We start from the raw sequence: 17120 nt of genomic DNA, 5'->3' as shown, positions 1-17120 counted from the left end.
ACCTGTTACATCATGGCCTCATTGCTTCAAGCCAAGAGTAAGATCACTTTGGAGCTGATAATGAAGGCTATAGAACTGAATTAGCAAGGTAAAAGGAAGTCAAACATTGGATGTGAACCTGGCTTGGGTGAATCGACAGTGAGGAATTCAAGAACAACGTGGTTTTTTTTCGAACTATCAAGACTTACGGAGGCCACCAAGTGGTCTGCTGCAGCAAGGTTACTAATCTTGCAATTATACAAATGGAATGCTACCTAGTACACTAGATTCCCAGTCCTATTATTCTTTCTTTGAGCAAAAGACTTTCTTGAAATGATTGCCAGTAATGGGGAGGGACTATAAATAACAGAGATAGGGTGGGATGTCGACCATATATATTTCTATTGATTCAATGGTTTCGAGTATGTGAAATTTCCAATATGTGGCACTTTTTGTGACCAAATTCTTGCATACTGGGAGAACCCATAGTACTCCGTTCGTGGCCGCTGCCATGTCATTAATCTGGGGTTTGACCATCTATTGTGATCATGTCAAGACCCTGAGTCATGTTACCTTCGCTTCTGACTCAACTACAACCCATTTTGGAGCACGGCATATAAGCAATGAATAGGATCAACGTATGTCGAATTACAAAGAGGGAAAGTAGGTAAAGCCGATCCCAAGTGATGAGCACTGCTCACACAAAATGCAGAAACCAATTCCACCTGAATAATCTAGTGTTACCATCCTCTCGAAGCATTGTACAAAACATATATTGCCGCTGCTCAGATAGGTCAGTGAAAGAAAAGAACCATGGCTGCTGGGATACATGAACAGAGCACCTCTCTCTCTCAATTCCACCCTCCTTTAAATCCTTCCCTTAGTTAATGATTAAGTAGTACTCCAAGACATCAAGTCGTCAGCTTTTATAAGAATTTGTAATTTACTTGTACATAGCAGCCTAGTAATGTAACTTCCTATTCAGTAAACTATTGAGGTGTCTGAGATCTTCTTTGGGAAGGCTTGTCAGTGATTCTGTTTCAGTCAGAAGTGTCCCACAGTGCATCTGTTTTTTTAACCCGCTGCATGCCAGTGCCGTTTTAAAATGATCTGACATAATGTCGCAGCCAGTGCCAGTGCCGTTTTGAAATGATCTAAAATAAAAAACTTCATTGTGATCGCATTTTTCAAGATTCACGGGTAAAAATTGGCAGGCATGTAAGGTAACTGTTCCTCTACCATCCCTCAGGCTGTCAAGGCCATACACTCACTCACTACCCCCCTCACGCTCGCTCTGCCTCACTCTCCTTGTGTGCCTCACCCAGTGCTGTACATAGTGAAGGCATTTTGTAAATATTTTCATGTAAGTATAAGTTGTAAATGTTTTTGTGTAAGTGTAAGGACTATATAATGAAGTCAAGTTGTAAATACCTTCTTGCAAGTGCCAGGACTGTACGTAATGAAGTCAGGTTGTACCTATCTTCAAGTAAGAGTAAGATAATGCATTCACAGTGAGAAATGCTGTAGTAATAAGTGATCAGAAAAGTGTACTGAACATTGCTATACCTTCCCAGCATCAACACCTAAGTATACCTTACATAGAAAACGGCTTTCTCTCATGTAAGTGGTGAGTGTGAGAGATTGGCTATTCCTGTACACGAGTACACAGGACTCAATAAAACTGATTTCCGAGCCTCGGTGACCATTTTAATGGCGAAATTCGTTGTTTCCACATCAAAATCTATCATTTTAGCCAAAAAAAGGAAAGGTCAAAAAATGGCCAGCACTAGGGTGACCCAGAGGGCTAAAAATAGCCGACACACGACGGGTTAAATAAAAGAACCTAATTCAGTGATGTGCTGCGTAGATATTTTGTAAGTAAGGTATATTTATTTAAGTGTCATTGCCCTTGATTTAACCCTCAGAACCAGAATTCTCCCTGCATATTCCGCAGCAGAAATAATATGGTGGCCTCTACCAGGATAGCATAATAATTTTGGTCTGAATCTAATTACATAGTTATATACCCTGGTACTGACAAATCTTGATGTATGATAATTTTTTGTAAACCGTGCCTCGACATATCTAAAGTGGAAAATCTTAATAAATTTTAGCTTAAGTCGACTGCTCCAAGACAGATGCTTATCAGTCTCTTATCCTGAATGAAGATAATAGATGTTGCTGATCCTGATGAATGTGTCTTATTTCAGTGAGTAGCTGATTATGTCCCTGTTCCTCTGGCTAAAGTGGAGCTTCAGTCAGAACTAGTTACAGGTCCATTATGTGTGGGCATCGTTAACCAGTTTCCCTTGAAAGGGGTCCATTTCCTTCTGGATAATGACTTAGCAGGAGGACAAGTGAGTGCAGTCCCCTATGTATCAAAAAGTCCCATAAGTGAGGAGAGGCCAAAGCTCTGGAAGATGAATGACTTTCACTGTTCTCTGCCTGTGCTGTAACTAAAGCCGTGATGGCAAAATTCCATCTTGATAGTGGTGATATTCATACTAATGAGGTGCCACATGTTATTTCTAAGGCTGATACTTTCTTTGCCATGCTGACTGACTCTGAGGTTGATGACCTTTCACAGAGTACTGGAGATCTAACTAGTATTGGCTGAGGTGCAGAGATCTCATTCAGAGACTGCAGCTTTGTCTGACTCTGCAGTGAGTGAGGAAGAATGTGAGGCTGAGATGTCAGAGTGCTTCTCCCGATGAGCGAATGGTATGTTGATGCATCGTTGGATACCTCCCCTTGCTGATCATTGTGATGTGTGGGATAACGTATGTCATATTGTTGTTGCAAAGGTATGAAGGCAAGAGATTCTAGCAATTGCTCATTATTCAACTTTGGCAAGACACTTGGGAATAAAAAAGACTGTTTCACAGCATGTAAAATTTCTACTGGCCTGGAATTCGCCGAGACTTCCCAGTATTGTATCTCATGCCACACCTGCCAAGTAATTGGTAAGAGTAACAGCCTGTTCCTGTAGCACCACTGGTTCCACTTCCTGTCTTTGATGTCCCACTGACTAGAGTTCTTGCAGGTATTGTCGGCTTTAAGGACCTCATCGGGCCACATGTATATTCTATGTTGGACATGGCCTCTAGGAATCCTGAAGCCATCCCTTTGAGAAACACTGCAGCTAAAGCAGTGATAAGAGTGATGATTAGTTTTTCACTAGAGTTGGTCTTCCGAAAGAGGTGCAGTCAGATCATGGAAACAATTTCATGTAAAAATTATTCAAACTCTCAAAGAGTTTGTGGTTTCCCAGATCACCTCAGCCTACCGTCCTCAGATTCAAGGAGCATTGGAGAAATATCAACTCACCCTCAAACAAATGTTTAAAAATTTTGTATCGTCCATGAAAAGGACTGGGGCAAAAGTCTTCCATTCCTGTTCTTTGCAACCAGAGAAACGCTAAATGAGTCCATATGCTACTCCCGATTTGAGGTGATACTCAGTCACAACATGAGAAGTCCATTAACGTTGCTTAAGGAACAATGAGTCAGTGATGATGGTCATGTCAGTCTGCTAAACTATGTCTCATATATCAGATAATGACTAGCCAAGAAGTATAGAAGTACCGAAGGCAAATCTGAAGTCCGCTCAGAAGAAGTCAAAGAGTTAATATGTTAAAAGCAAGTGGGCTAGGAACAGTGTTTCAACAGGGAGACAAAGTGCTAGTACTGCTCCCTGTTCATGAACAGCCAAAACAGGCAAATTTCTCAGGTTCTTATGTAGTAGAGAAGAAGGTAGGTGACGTTAACCATGTTAAACAGAATAAAGAAGAAGAAGAGACGAAGGTTGTGCCATGTCAGAGTATAGAAAGAGTACTGTGAGCGACAGAATGCGAGACCCCCCTAATGCTGCATGTGTGGTGTCAGCTGTAGAGACAGTAGATGAGCCAGGCTGCCCCATGATGTTGGATCAGACTGCCACTTAGAAAGAGAACAAGGAGGCGTGGATGGAGTAATGGAAACACGTTCTCACTTAACGGCTGAACAACGTGATAACCTAACTCTCATTCTAGGGAAGTATCCTCATGTTTTGCAGAACACCCCTGGGCTAATGGATGGAACACAGCACGATGTAGATGCTGAAGACGTCTGTCATGTAAAGCAACCTTTCAACTGTGTGCGTTCACAAACGCCGTCCATTATCCAGCAGGAGCTGACCTTCATGTTGCAGCAGAAATTTATCGAGTCTTACCAAAGCGAATGTTGCTCCCTAGTCACCTTAGTTCCAAAATCCGGAGAGTCCTATCGTTTTAGCATAGATTACTCTACGGTTAACTCCCTCACTAAGTCTTATACCTATCCACTTTCTAGAGTAAATAACTGAATTGACAATATGGGCAGTACAAAGTTCATTACCAAAGCTTATTTGCTTGAAGAATATTGGCAAGTCTCACTTACAGAAATGGTCCAAGAAACTTCCTGTTGTGTAGATGATGGTCACAACAAAGACAGTCATGCCATGCGGAATGAAAAATGCTCCAGCCACGTTCCAGAGGCTAATGAACAAACTTGCTGGTGATATCAAGCAATGTGCCGCATACATTGATGATTTGTATATGTTCAGCAACCCCTGGCAGGGACACCTGATCCAGCTAAATGCTTTGCTGCAGAGACTGCCATGTACTAACTTAGTAGTCAGCGTAGCAAAGTGTGACTGTGTAATGGCCCAGGTTCAATACTTAGGTTATATGGTATGACTGGGTAAATTAAGTCTGTTTAATGACAAAGTTGAGGGCACTGTTAAGTTCCAACAATCCAAAACAAAAGGAATTGCAGAGAATCCTGGGTGTGATGTGTGAATATCGGAGATGTGTCTTAAACTCCTCCTGATGCAGTCCCCTTTTGCACTTTTTTTTTTTTTTAGTTAACAAGAAATGGTGGCAAGGCACAGCAAACTCGTCCTCAGCAGTCATTTTAGTGCTGACGTATAAACACAACGGGATATCTAGTCAAAGATGTCACATATCGAATTTGGAGTAAATCGGATGTAAAGTGACGATTTTATGCCCATTTGAAATTTTAGGCCCGACCCACCTGACATTGACCCCCCCTACTGCTAGTTGGGGGGTAACTCCCCTGGTGTAATGAAGCATGTTACATATGATGCAGATCAGAAAGATGAACCTTCAGGTTTTGGTTTCATGTCGATAAGACGAATTTGGAATGAGGTATGGCGAAAAAAGCTTTTGTTTTACAATTTTTTATTTTTACATTTTTTGGGCCCCGGCCTGAACCTTGGGCCAATTTGGCCCAAAAATTAATCAGGTGATCAGAGGGTCATAGCTCATCATCCCTGTTGCTTTAGTCAAAATCGCACCAGTAACTTTCGCATAAAGTTCTTAACAGGGAAACAAACAGACAGAAAAACCGGGTGGAAACAATACCCGTCCCCGAGCCCCTCCGGGGCGGGGACAGGTAAATATGGGTGGAAGGAAGAATACAAAGGGACATTCTCTAAAGTTACGGTGATTCAGCCTGTGCTCCAAACCCCGAATTTTGGGAAGTCTTTTAATTTAGCTGTTGATTCTAATGGTGCTGGTGTCAGTGCAGTTAGGTTATGAGATAATTATCATGGTGTTGAACTATCTGCTGATGACTTTAGCAAAAAGTTAAGTGTTACTCAGAAGTATTACTCCACTAATGAAAATGAACTCCATGCCTAGCAACATTTCTCAGTGTATTTTGGTCTAGTCCAACCTCTATTGCTGTGAATGCAGATTATCACATACTTATATTTTTGGCAAAATTTACAGATAAAAATCATCACTTAACCTGCTGCGCTGTGTTCCTCCAAGAGTAAGCCCTGAATGTCCAGTATGTCAAGGGGGAAAGGAATCTTTTGGTAGACTGTTTGTTTGGAATGTAATCTTGTGAGATGGAAAAAAAAAAATGTATCCTTGTAAATTTCTATCTTCAGGAAGGGAGGTGTTACTGGCCGCTGCCAGGCCACTGTCTCAAGTTTGACCATATGAAGTGACCATATGATATCGTCCTATCTCGACTGGCCCTGGTTCAGTTTACAATCAGTACTGACTCAACTACGACCCAGTTTGGAGCATAGCATATCAGCAGTGATAAGGAACAACACATTTTGATTTACAGAGAGAAAACGCAGGTAGAGCTGAACCCAAGTGTTGAGGACCGCCTCCACAGAATGCAAGAACCAACTCCAGCAAAATAACCTGGTGGGACCACCTTCTTGAAAAGAGTATTGGAAACAGATATAATGCTACTGTTCAGGCTGATGAGTGGAGAATAAAGAAGAGTGGCTATTGGGATATATGAATAGGGGCTAGAGGTGAAAGAGCACTTCTCTTTCGACTTTAGTGTCTTCTAACTCCCTTTCTTTGTTTAGTGATGTAGTGTTAGAAATACTCTAGGAAACTGAGTTGTGGTTCAAGAGTTTGTCTTCAACATGTACACAGCAGCAAAGTAATGTAACTGTTTTCATTTAGTTCTCTGTTTAAGTGTGTGACTGATCTTGTTTGAGTAGATTTGTAAGCAATTCTAATTAAGTAAGACGTGTCCTGCTGTGCTCATCTTTATTGCATACCCAATCTTGTGATGTGCTGTGTAGTGCTACGATCCTAAATGCTTCCCATGACATTTAATGACTAGCAAGATATTTTTGTGCTAAGCTATTGCAACAATGCTGCTTTCAAGACAGAGACGACAATTTTGGCCCAAGTGAAAAAAGTATAGTATACGTTTCGTAACGTAACTTCCTATCTCTAGTTGTACGACTAGGGGGAACATGAACGAGGGGAAGCAAACTGCACTGAACAGTCTGACCGGTCCAAAAATCAAGCAAACACTATTTATTTTTCCCTTTATGATTTGGATGTGCTCACCAACGAGCCGTCACTTTCCCTTGCAGTAGTAGTAGTAATATCTGGAATCCCAGACTCATCTGAATATGAACCAAGCAAACTTCAGGCTCAAATTTCCGTAGCTGTAGTGTTTCTTTTTCTACGACTGAGCTACGCGAAATAAGGTGCAAAAAGACAAAAATGTTAAACTTATGTAAAAAAAAAAATTACATACCCTAACAGGAGGCGTGCGCACATGGAATTTTTGTTAAACGCCCAACTGATCGTGGCCAAGCACTTCGCAAACTTGGATGGGACCACGTCCTTGTACCTGGGTAAGCAGTGTTTACTGGAAACGCTTTTTGCATGGAAACTACCCGCTGATGCCCCATTCAAGCCAGCACTGGATGACGTTCTGAGATTTGTAACACAGGTGAGAATTTTAACAGTTGATGATTAAAAATAAAATGTTGAGGATTATAACAGGTCAGGGTTTAACAAGCAAAAGGATTATAACGTATGTAAGGATTCCAATAGTATTTGTGATTATCACAGTATTAAACATTATTACACTATACTCGGTTCCACGGAGTCTGACGCACTGATTTTGCCAGCCGAGGACAGGTGGATCTGGTAACACTGCGCGACGTACTCGGGCGGTGATTGGTGGATTTCCGTTGTGTTTGAACGTGCTCCAAAGTGACTTTGTATTTCAACCAAGGCCCTTATTGATTTGTAAGATACCGGATTATACAGATACAAATTAAAGCAATGATATCTTTAATGATAAATATGTGCCTTTTAAATTACTAGAGATAAACCGGAACGACATTGATAACATAAACTAAATAAAGTCGCGACTGTATGCATACGAACAACAATCAGCAACTGCAGCGGGAATTCAGACGTTCATAGCGAGGTGGGCCCGAGGTCCTGTGAAGGCTGGAATGTTTTTCCCACCACTATTACACAGTGTCACAATACAGTCTTCACCATGCCCTTCATTACCTCATCTACTAATGTACAATCTTACTCTAGATATGCTTAGCTTAGCTTCTAATAATTATGATTTGTGTAAGCACACACACACACACACACACACACATACACACACACCTCACTGGGGCCAATACATGCTATTCTATTCTCAATACATATAGTGTACATACATATTTTCATTACCTTCATAGGTAACAGTAGCTTTAAAAATCTGCATTTGTTTGTATTCATAGTCAGATTCAGTAAAATTATTTCTTACATGAATAAGTTTGGTGTTTGATTTTCCCTAACATTTTTGTATCATAAGAGACATACAGACAGACGGACACCCTATCCCTGGTCACAATGCATCCTCAAGCATGTATCTCTGCCCCCTCGACAAAGAGCCGGGAAAGTAATGGATTACATCATTATAAAATAAACCGAATTTTTGTTAATGGTGGAAGACAGGAAAGGAAGATAAAAGCAAACTCCAAGAGAAAATAATAGTTGAAATATGCTGCTATAATAAAACCGCGTGCAGTATAAACGAAATCAAACATAATGAAATGAATTTAAATCAGTCGCTGACTTGTCCGTATGCGTCCAGTCGCGACTTTACTTAGTTTTTGTTATCATTGTCGTTCCGGTTTATCTCTAGTAATTTAAAAGGCACATATTTATCATTAAAGATATCATTGCTTTAATTTGTATCTGTATAATCCGGTATCTTACAAATCAATAAGGGCCTTGGTTGAAATACAAAGTCACTTTGGAGCACGTTCAAACACAACGGAAATCCACCAATCACCGCCCGAGTACGTCGCGCAGTGTTACCAGATCCACCTGTCCTCGGCTGGCAAAATCAGTGCGTCAGACTCCGTGGAACCGAGTATAGTGACTATTATTACACATTGAGCATTATAAGTCATATTTCAGAATAAAGCTGTTAAAATTACTAATAACCCTACTGTTACAAATGAACTACCCCTCCTACAAATAAGAAGTGTTGCCTCCGTTGCATTACTTTACAGATACTTTTATGGCAAATCCTCAGAGGAAGTTCCATCCATTGTGCTATGTCTCCATGCCTTCCTCCATCCTACACAGGCATTTGGTAGCAGTCATGACTGGACTGTCATGCTGCCATACTGCAGATCTTCTGCCTATCAGAATTTTTTTATTTCCCAAACTGCATCTCTTTGGAAATCGATTCCCTACAGTGGTTTACACCCCCAAGATTTCAACCTACGGCTGTCAATTCCAACCGTTACAGATTTGTTACGAATGGAGAACACATGCAATCTGGTGTATGGATTGTTTTTTTATTCATTTCTTTTTCTTGCTTCTGTTCTGTTATTAAAAAAAAAAATACATAGGCGAGTTTAAAAACAGGTAGGTATTTCAGAAAATACTTCAGAAAATACTTAATGAAAATAACTGCGGATTAAACACTACTGAGGATTATAACACTGGTGAGGACTGTAATACAGGTGAAGATTATAACACACGTGACGATTAACACTAGTGAGGATAATAACACTGGTGAGAATTATAGCACAGGTGAGGATTATAACACATGATTATAACACTAGAGAGGATAATAAAATAGAAATGAATTTTAACACCAATGAGGTGTATAACACAGCTGATGATTATAACTTTGGAGATTATTATAAAACAGGTGAAGTGTATAACACAGGTGAGCAGTATAACAAAGGTGGGGGTTATATCTTAGATGAGCATTATAACAGCTGAAGATTACCACTAAGATGAGTCTTCTGATAAGTCCAACTACAGTAATCACTCAATTATCCAGATGCTTCGTATACGGTCATGCTCCGTATGCTGATGTCAGGTCATGGCTCAGTTTGGTCGTTATCCACATTTACTTGTTTGTACCCAAACATAAAAGTTTTGGGATTGGTGACCAACAAGCCTACAAAGTTATAAAAGGCAATTGGATGACTCACTGGCCTCTCTGTCCACGCGTGGGTAATAGACCGTTAACCACAAGCAGTGCAAACAAGGCTGTCCAGCTCCCTATCGAATAGTCAAAGTTCCCCGACTCTCCCAATCACTGTTTACATATCAGCAGCGTGCAAGTATTGCAGACAATAATCCACAAGCTGAGCGCCAACACCTGTCCAGCTCCCAGGCGAAGGGTAGAACCCCCTGAGTGCCTGATGAACTCGAAAACTGCCATCAGCGCCAGGTTATCAGACATAGTCTGATGAGGAGATCTCCACTGCCATCTCTGTGGGGTTGACAGAGGAAAGTGATGAGTATAATGACCCTGACTCTGGCCACCCCACCACTTCATCACTCTCTCATCTTGGTGCACTATGGGATATTCTAAGCACTCTCAATGCAACAGGAAGTTGGTGCCACTCAAGTTGGAAATGGATCTGTGAGCAGTCAGGGGCGCTGTCATCCTCCAACAGAATCACTGTATCTATCGTCAGACGAAGAGTGACTGCTTCTTCAAGCCCGCAACCCCCACAAGTGCCAGTCTCTTCCCACCACCACCACCACCCTCTAGACCCCAGTCTTCACTCTTGGACCCACAACCAAGCACATCGACAGCCTCTGACTCGCCATTTGACATGAGCTTGAAGCTGCCTTCAGAATTTTCTGAGGTGGGTTGGGCTCCATCACCTCACTGGACGTTCCCTTTCATTAGCCAGCTTCAGCAGATGGAGGAGGAGGAGGAGTTCTTTGATCATTCCTAAGTTATCATTTTAGCCACGAGACCACATGAGATACCTGTACACCTGCTGGAGCCTTGCAGGTTATGAAGCCTGTCTGCAGTTCACTGGGTGGTTAATATTGTGGATCCTTATATAATTTTCATTGTTTGCATTGTTTTCATTGTGCTTAGGATTATATTACATATTTCAATGTGTGTTTTGATGAATAAAAATAGTCGAAAGGCCGCAGAACACTGCCAAAATTAGGAGGGGTACTGTGCACGTAGATGGGGTTGGGTTAGGGTACAGGGTTGGGTTCAGGTAGGGTTTGGGAACAGTTGAGGATATTGCTCCACATCCGAACTTTACCCCTATCTAGATATGCCTTTGGCTCTTTTATGTCAGATAATTGAGGGATTACTGTATGTCCTCATTTTCAGAGAAAAAGATCTGTTTTTTCAGTTTTAAAGGAAATTAGTTTATTATCTGCACTTATGTAGATAAATATATAACAGTTAGATAGACAGACAGATATATACCTGGATGGATGGATTGATAGATAAACCATCTATCTATCTATTGCCAGATGCCTTAATCCCGTAAGGAGTGGCTACAAACAAATCGCCTCCATGTCGCCCTATCCCGCCGTTTCATTGCCCTGCTCCAAGCTCACACACCCCTCTCTCATATACCTCTCCATTCCATCACTCCATCTCATCCTTGGCCTCCCCCTCCCTCTCCCCTCCTCCACCTCACTCACATATACTCTCCTCGTCAGTCTCTCACTTTTCATCCTCTCTACATGGCCCAAACCACTTCAGTGTGTTTCTCCTAACGCATCCTATCACATCCACATCCACACCACGATGCTCCTTCACTTCCTCATTTGTCACTCTGTCACTCCATGTGACTCCAGATGCTCCTCTAAAATAACTCAATTCCACTATTCTCACTCTTGACTTCTGTTCCTCCAACAAGGTCCCATCTTCACTTCCAAACGTCAGAGTTGGTATCACAATACTGTCATGTAGTAGCTTTTCACTTCCATGCTCACTTCCTTGTTTCTTATCATTGCTTTCAAAGAACCAGCATCATTTCTTCCCTGTTGTATCCTTTCGAGCACTTCACCCTCGAAACTTCCATCCTTACTCATCACACTACCCAAGTATTTAAATGCACTCACCTTTTCCATTTACTCCTCACCCAGCCTCACTGTACATTCACTGACTTCACCTCTCTCAAAGACCATCACTTTACTCTTCCCTACATTCACCTTTGGATTGTTTCTTACACACTTTCACAAACTCATCCACAAGCCTTGCAGCTCCCTTTCGTCATCACTTAACATCAGTATCATCTGCAAACAACAGTACAGGGAGTTTCCAAACACTGCCCTCTCTCACTAGGGCCGCTTTAACATCCACTGCCCTACCTTGTATCTCTTTTATCATCCCATCCATATACAGACTGAACAACCATGGAGACATGACACATCCTTGTTTCAATCCAACCTTCAAAGAAAAATTCACTCATTTCACTATCCACATGCACTGCAGCCTTAGCACCCTCATACATACTCTTCATGGCCTTCAACAACTTCTCATCTACCCCATATATTCTTAATACCTCCCGCAATCCTTGTCTAGATAAACAGATTTATTAATTTGCAGATAAATAGGAAGCATGGCAGAAACAAATGAAGAGACTGATAGGGTTTCTGGCCACAAGAATACATTTCGAAGGAATTATATTCATCACCAGAGACAACAATAACAATATCAATAATAACAATGATAACAATAATAAATAATAATAATAATAATAATAATAGTAAGAACAGTAACAATAATACAAAACAACAATAATTACAAGTAACAATAACAATTTCAAATGCACAAAATAAAAACAATAAATACAATAACTGTATTAACAAAAACATTAACAACTTTTATAACAATAATAAGAACAATTACAAAAAATTACATATCTATTACTACTTCATCTACTACCACCACCACTACCACCACCACCACAACAACAACAACAATAACTACTACTCCTACTGCAACTGCTACCACTACTACTACTACTACTACTACTACTACTACTACCACTAATAATAATAATAATAATAATAATAATAATAATAATAATAATAAATTAATAATAATGTGAATGTGATGGCGACGATGACCTTGACGATGACGAGGATGATTAATACGAAGACAACCATTTCAACCAACAGGCAGGTTTGTACGAACAGTGGACAAAAGAATCACTAGAAGCTGCTGCTCGTGGGCACCGGATAGAACAGCGGGAGGAGCACAGGAGACAGCAGAAACAGGACGGCATCTCAGATAACCCCACCCCCAACACCACAATGAGGAGTCTGACTATCACACACATACAGGGTCCGCTGTTGCTTTTAGCGTTGGGTCTTGCCCTAGGGTTGGTAGCCTTTGTTCTGGAGAAGTTGCTAAGTCATTCACCTGTTTCTCTTTCAAGGCATGATACTACCTACTAACGTTTGCCTAAAAGGATATTTCTTCTCCTTTTCTGATTGAACCCAAACAATGTTCTGCGATGTCTTTTTGTTTGGTGTACTCCTTCATTAAGCACTATCATACACATATACACTAACCTCTTCCACTCAGACACCATCATAGGTGTTAGTGTATTTGTACTGGAGTGTATTTGTACGCACTGTAACTCTCACACATAATATTATACTGTCCTATAATATTTGTCGTGTTGAGTCTTAACGTAGGTTCTGCACTCTTTTTGAGGGAATGGTTACCAAGTCCTTCACTTCGTTCTGTTTCATAGCAGGAGAGTACAGACATTATGTAAAAGGTTTCATATTCTATCCTCTCTTGAATCTAGTGCTGGATCTAGGGCTCGGTATTCAATTCTACACACTGAATACCACACACATTTCTTACTTCTCTTCTTCAGCCTCATATTGGGTGCAACGGTCTTTGTGTCAGATAGGTTGCTGGTTCATATGCCTTATTCTTTTTCATTGTGAGAGGTTGCTAGGTAAGCCCTCCATTTTGGAGACTAATTGGTGCCCCCAAAATTGCCAAACTCATTTCGCCAAATCCAAGGGCTTAATTAAATGGGGAAACTTTTAATTGGTTCTGAGCGGTCAATAAAAATTTTGATTTTTCTCCTGTTCCACTTTTATTTTATTGTTGAGAGGTAATATGTAATTAGTGTATAAACATAACTCTTGAACCCTAACTCGTAAAAAGAAATTGTGATGCGCTGATGGACTAAGCTATTATCCAGTGCTGACAGAGTTTGGCTAACGTCCAACTCAGTGGACTCCTTTGCAGGCCTCTCCTCCACCCTCCTCCACCACAGCCTCCGCCGCTGCTTCCGCCTTTGCCAACATTTCATCAGACCCTTCAAGTCAGTATCCATTGGCAGGCTATGCTCATCTTTTTCCATGTCATCTTCCACATTTACTCGTTCAATGCCTGAGCACTTGCTAGTTTTCTTCTCGTTTGCGGTTGAAACAGTGAGTGATGAGATCTTACTTATGATCCCAGCTGACTGGGATAAATAATAGGGTTGCTAAGTAGGCATTTTTCAAGCCAAAGATCATAAATTTGGCTGCTTGAAAACCGTTTGGCCTCAAATTTTTGTTTGGCAGCAGTGGTTCATGGTTCATACTCGGGAATTATTCGCCATTTGTGAGACTTTAGTCGCCAAAACAAAAGGGTAAATTATTTTAAATTTTCCTGCCAACTGCAATTTTGCCAAATATAAACCCGACAAAGTGGAGGGCTCACCGTAAGTTATGGCTGAAAGTTTTTTCCAGCAACATTCTCCATCTCCTTGCATTGTGTCTTAGCCTGTGTATTGCGACCTTTGTACTACTGATGCTCCTACCCCAGGGTTGCCAGATTTTTTTGGTCGAGTTATCGTACTGATGTTTCAAAATTATCGTTTTTTCCACCCAAATTATTGTAGAAATAAATCTGATGCCTGTGAAAATTATTGTATATTTTTTCTGCTACTACTACACTACGCTCGACAGTAATATGCTAAAATAAATGATGGAGTTCTTACCAACACAACGTGTCTTCAGTGGTGTTTTAAATTTAAATAAAGAGCATTGGTCTCATGTAATAAAAAAGAAGAACTGAAAATTCATAAAAGTTTCGATATATGTAATGGCTAATGTAAATACTGTATAGAGCAGGTATCATTTAAGGGAGGTTTTTATAACAATATTCAATTTAGAAAACTTAATTATATTCATCAAAATTTATTAAATAAAATAAGCAATTTCTCTACAATATTTACAGATCAATGATTACACAAGATACTTTTAGGTAATTCTTTATCAAAATAAATATTTCTTTTATGCTGTATAGTACTTCACGGTGACGAATGACGAATATCAAACTGTAACAGTCAACCGTCAGTGTGACTCGAAATGTGCCTGTACATTTCGTTCAGTACAACAAGCCTAGCTATCTCATAAACACAATTACCCTACATGCTGTAAGGAATATTACAACCTCTCATTCTACAGATAACTGACTATCTATGGAAAAGATTTACTCTAGATGAAAAGGCTTTTTTTAATATCATTTTTTAAATTAAAACTCTTATGCCATAAAACAGAATTATTGTACAGAACATACATAATAAGAAAAGGTATCGTACACGTACCAGAGGCAGTTTAATCGTACATGTGCCATAATTATCGTACAAATGGAAACCCTGTCCTACACCCTCTACTTAAGATGACACACTATCCCACACACATACTAGGTCTCTCATGGCATTTGAGCCGAATGTTGTCCCGAGTACTGTGGGCCCTGTGCTGGACAGATTGCTCCATCATCTGCGTTTTTTTTTTTTTTTCATAATAATCATGGCGGCGCAACTGCCACGGTCATATGCCGCCGTATAACAATGAAGTAAAAAGTAAAAACAAAAAACAAAGGATAAGCCACACAATCAAAAAGGAGAAATTCTAAATATCCTTAAGAAGCCCTGCCTCCTTCACAAAGGAGAGGGTTGCCCCTCCCAAGACACAGGCATCCTCCCCAAGCACAAAGGAAAGATGATACACACCACCATCCGTTTAGTGGTCAGAGAGGAACCGACGCCACAAATCCTCAAGACTAGGACACTCCACCAACAGGTGCCGAACAGTCAAGGGAACGAGACAGTCATCACAGAATGGAGGAGGAACCCTCTCCATTAAAAAACCATGAGAGAAACGGGTGTGGCCAATGCGGAGGCGGCACAAAGCAGTCTCCCATTGATGAGGGAAGCCCTGGTAACTGAATGAGCCCACCTTCTGGCAAATCGAGCGCAACTTATTGGCACCCACAGCATCCCAATGCTCCTGCCAACAGCACCAAATCCTGAAGGCAATAAAGGAGAGCATATCTGCGGCAGGCAGACGATACAGAGGGGACTGTGCAAGAGGGGGACGAGCCACTGCCGCCTTGGCCAGCTGATCAGCTCGTTCATTCCCTGCCACTCCTACATGAGCTGGGACCCAACAGAAATCTACACGACGTCCACGACGCCCTAAAAGGAAAAGCCACTCCAAAATGGATAAAACCAAAGGATGAGAGGGATTAAAAGACTCCATTGCAGAAAGAGCACTTAGTGAGTCACTAAAAACAGTAAAAACAGTGTGGGGGAGAGTGAAGAGAATCTGAAGGGCAAATAAAATAGCAGTCAGCTCAGCCGTAAAAACAGAAGCAGTCACAGGGAGGCTCCCACCTTGACAGAAGGTGGGAAACACCACACCAAAGCCCACACCTGCATCAGACTTAGATCCATCAGTATAAACTGATATGGAGTCCCCATGAGAAGAGGCATGCTCTAAAAACAGAGAAAATAAAACCTGAGAAGGAAGGGAGGCCTTACTGGATGAGAAGAAACGACAAAATGTCACCCTGGAGAGAAGCCAGTAGCCCACCCTCGGGACACGGTGGGGAGTGATCGGCGCAGAAGGAACAGAGAAGCTAGACATAACTGACTGCACCCTGAAACCAAAGGGCTTTGGAAAGGATGGCCGAGTGGCAAAAATAGGTGACCGAGAATCTTGAGAGACCTTGACAAAGGGCACAGAGTCTGGGAGACGAGATAAGCGATACCAACATCTCATCAAAAGGGAAGAGCGGAGCAAGTCTAGAGGAAGGACACCAGGATCAACCAACAAACTCGAAATCGGGGAAGATCGGAATGCCCCAGTGGCGAGACAAACACCAGCATGATGTATGGAATCTAAAATACGAAGCCGGGCTTCTGAGGCAGAGGAATAAACTTCACATCCATAATGAAGTTTGGATAAAATCAGAGACTGATGCAAGACGAGGAGGGTCTTGCGATCAGCTCCCCAGTATGTGTGCGCTAAAACTTTCAAGAGACCCAATGCTCTGAGACACACAGCTTTTACGTACCTCAAGTGAGGGACCCAAGTCAACCGGCTGTCAAAAATCAGCCCTAAAAACCGGGTTTCCTTTAAACACGAAATACGACGCCCATCTAAAAAAAGGTTTGGGTCAGGGTGGACTCCACAAACGCGGCAAAAATGCATGGCAACGGTCTTCTTGAAAGAAAATCGAAAACCTCGTCCATCAGCCCATCTAGAGACACAGTTGAGAGCC

At 41.3% G+C, this 17120-nt stretch overlaps 1 protein-coding gene across 1 annotated transcript in view; it reads left to right on the top strand.

Moving 5' to 3' along the window:
* LOC145399688 (ionotropic receptor 21a-like) overlaps window positions 1–2196 on the top strand; it is a 32117-nt gene extending 29921 nt beyond the window's left edge. The window contains exon 11 of the mRNA XM_080272235.1: window positions 2190–2196. Within this exon, the coding sequence (XP_080128361.1) occupies window positions 2190–2196 (7 nt within the window). The remainder of the gene's footprint in view (window positions 1–2189) is intronic.
* Window positions 2197–17120: the final 14924 nt, after the last annotated feature.

This window comes from Coenobita brevimanus, chromosome 50, assembly GCF_032717465.1.
Source record: "Coenobita brevimanus isolate Jiangsu-jjx chromosome 50, ASM3271746v2, whole genome shotgun sequence".
Taxonomy (NCBI): domain Eukaryota; kingdom Metazoa; phylum Arthropoda; class Malacostraca; order Decapoda; family Coenobitidae; genus Coenobita; species Coenobita brevimanus.
Note: the sequence above shows the minus strand (reverse complement) of the source record. Positions and strands in the feature narration are given on the sequence as shown.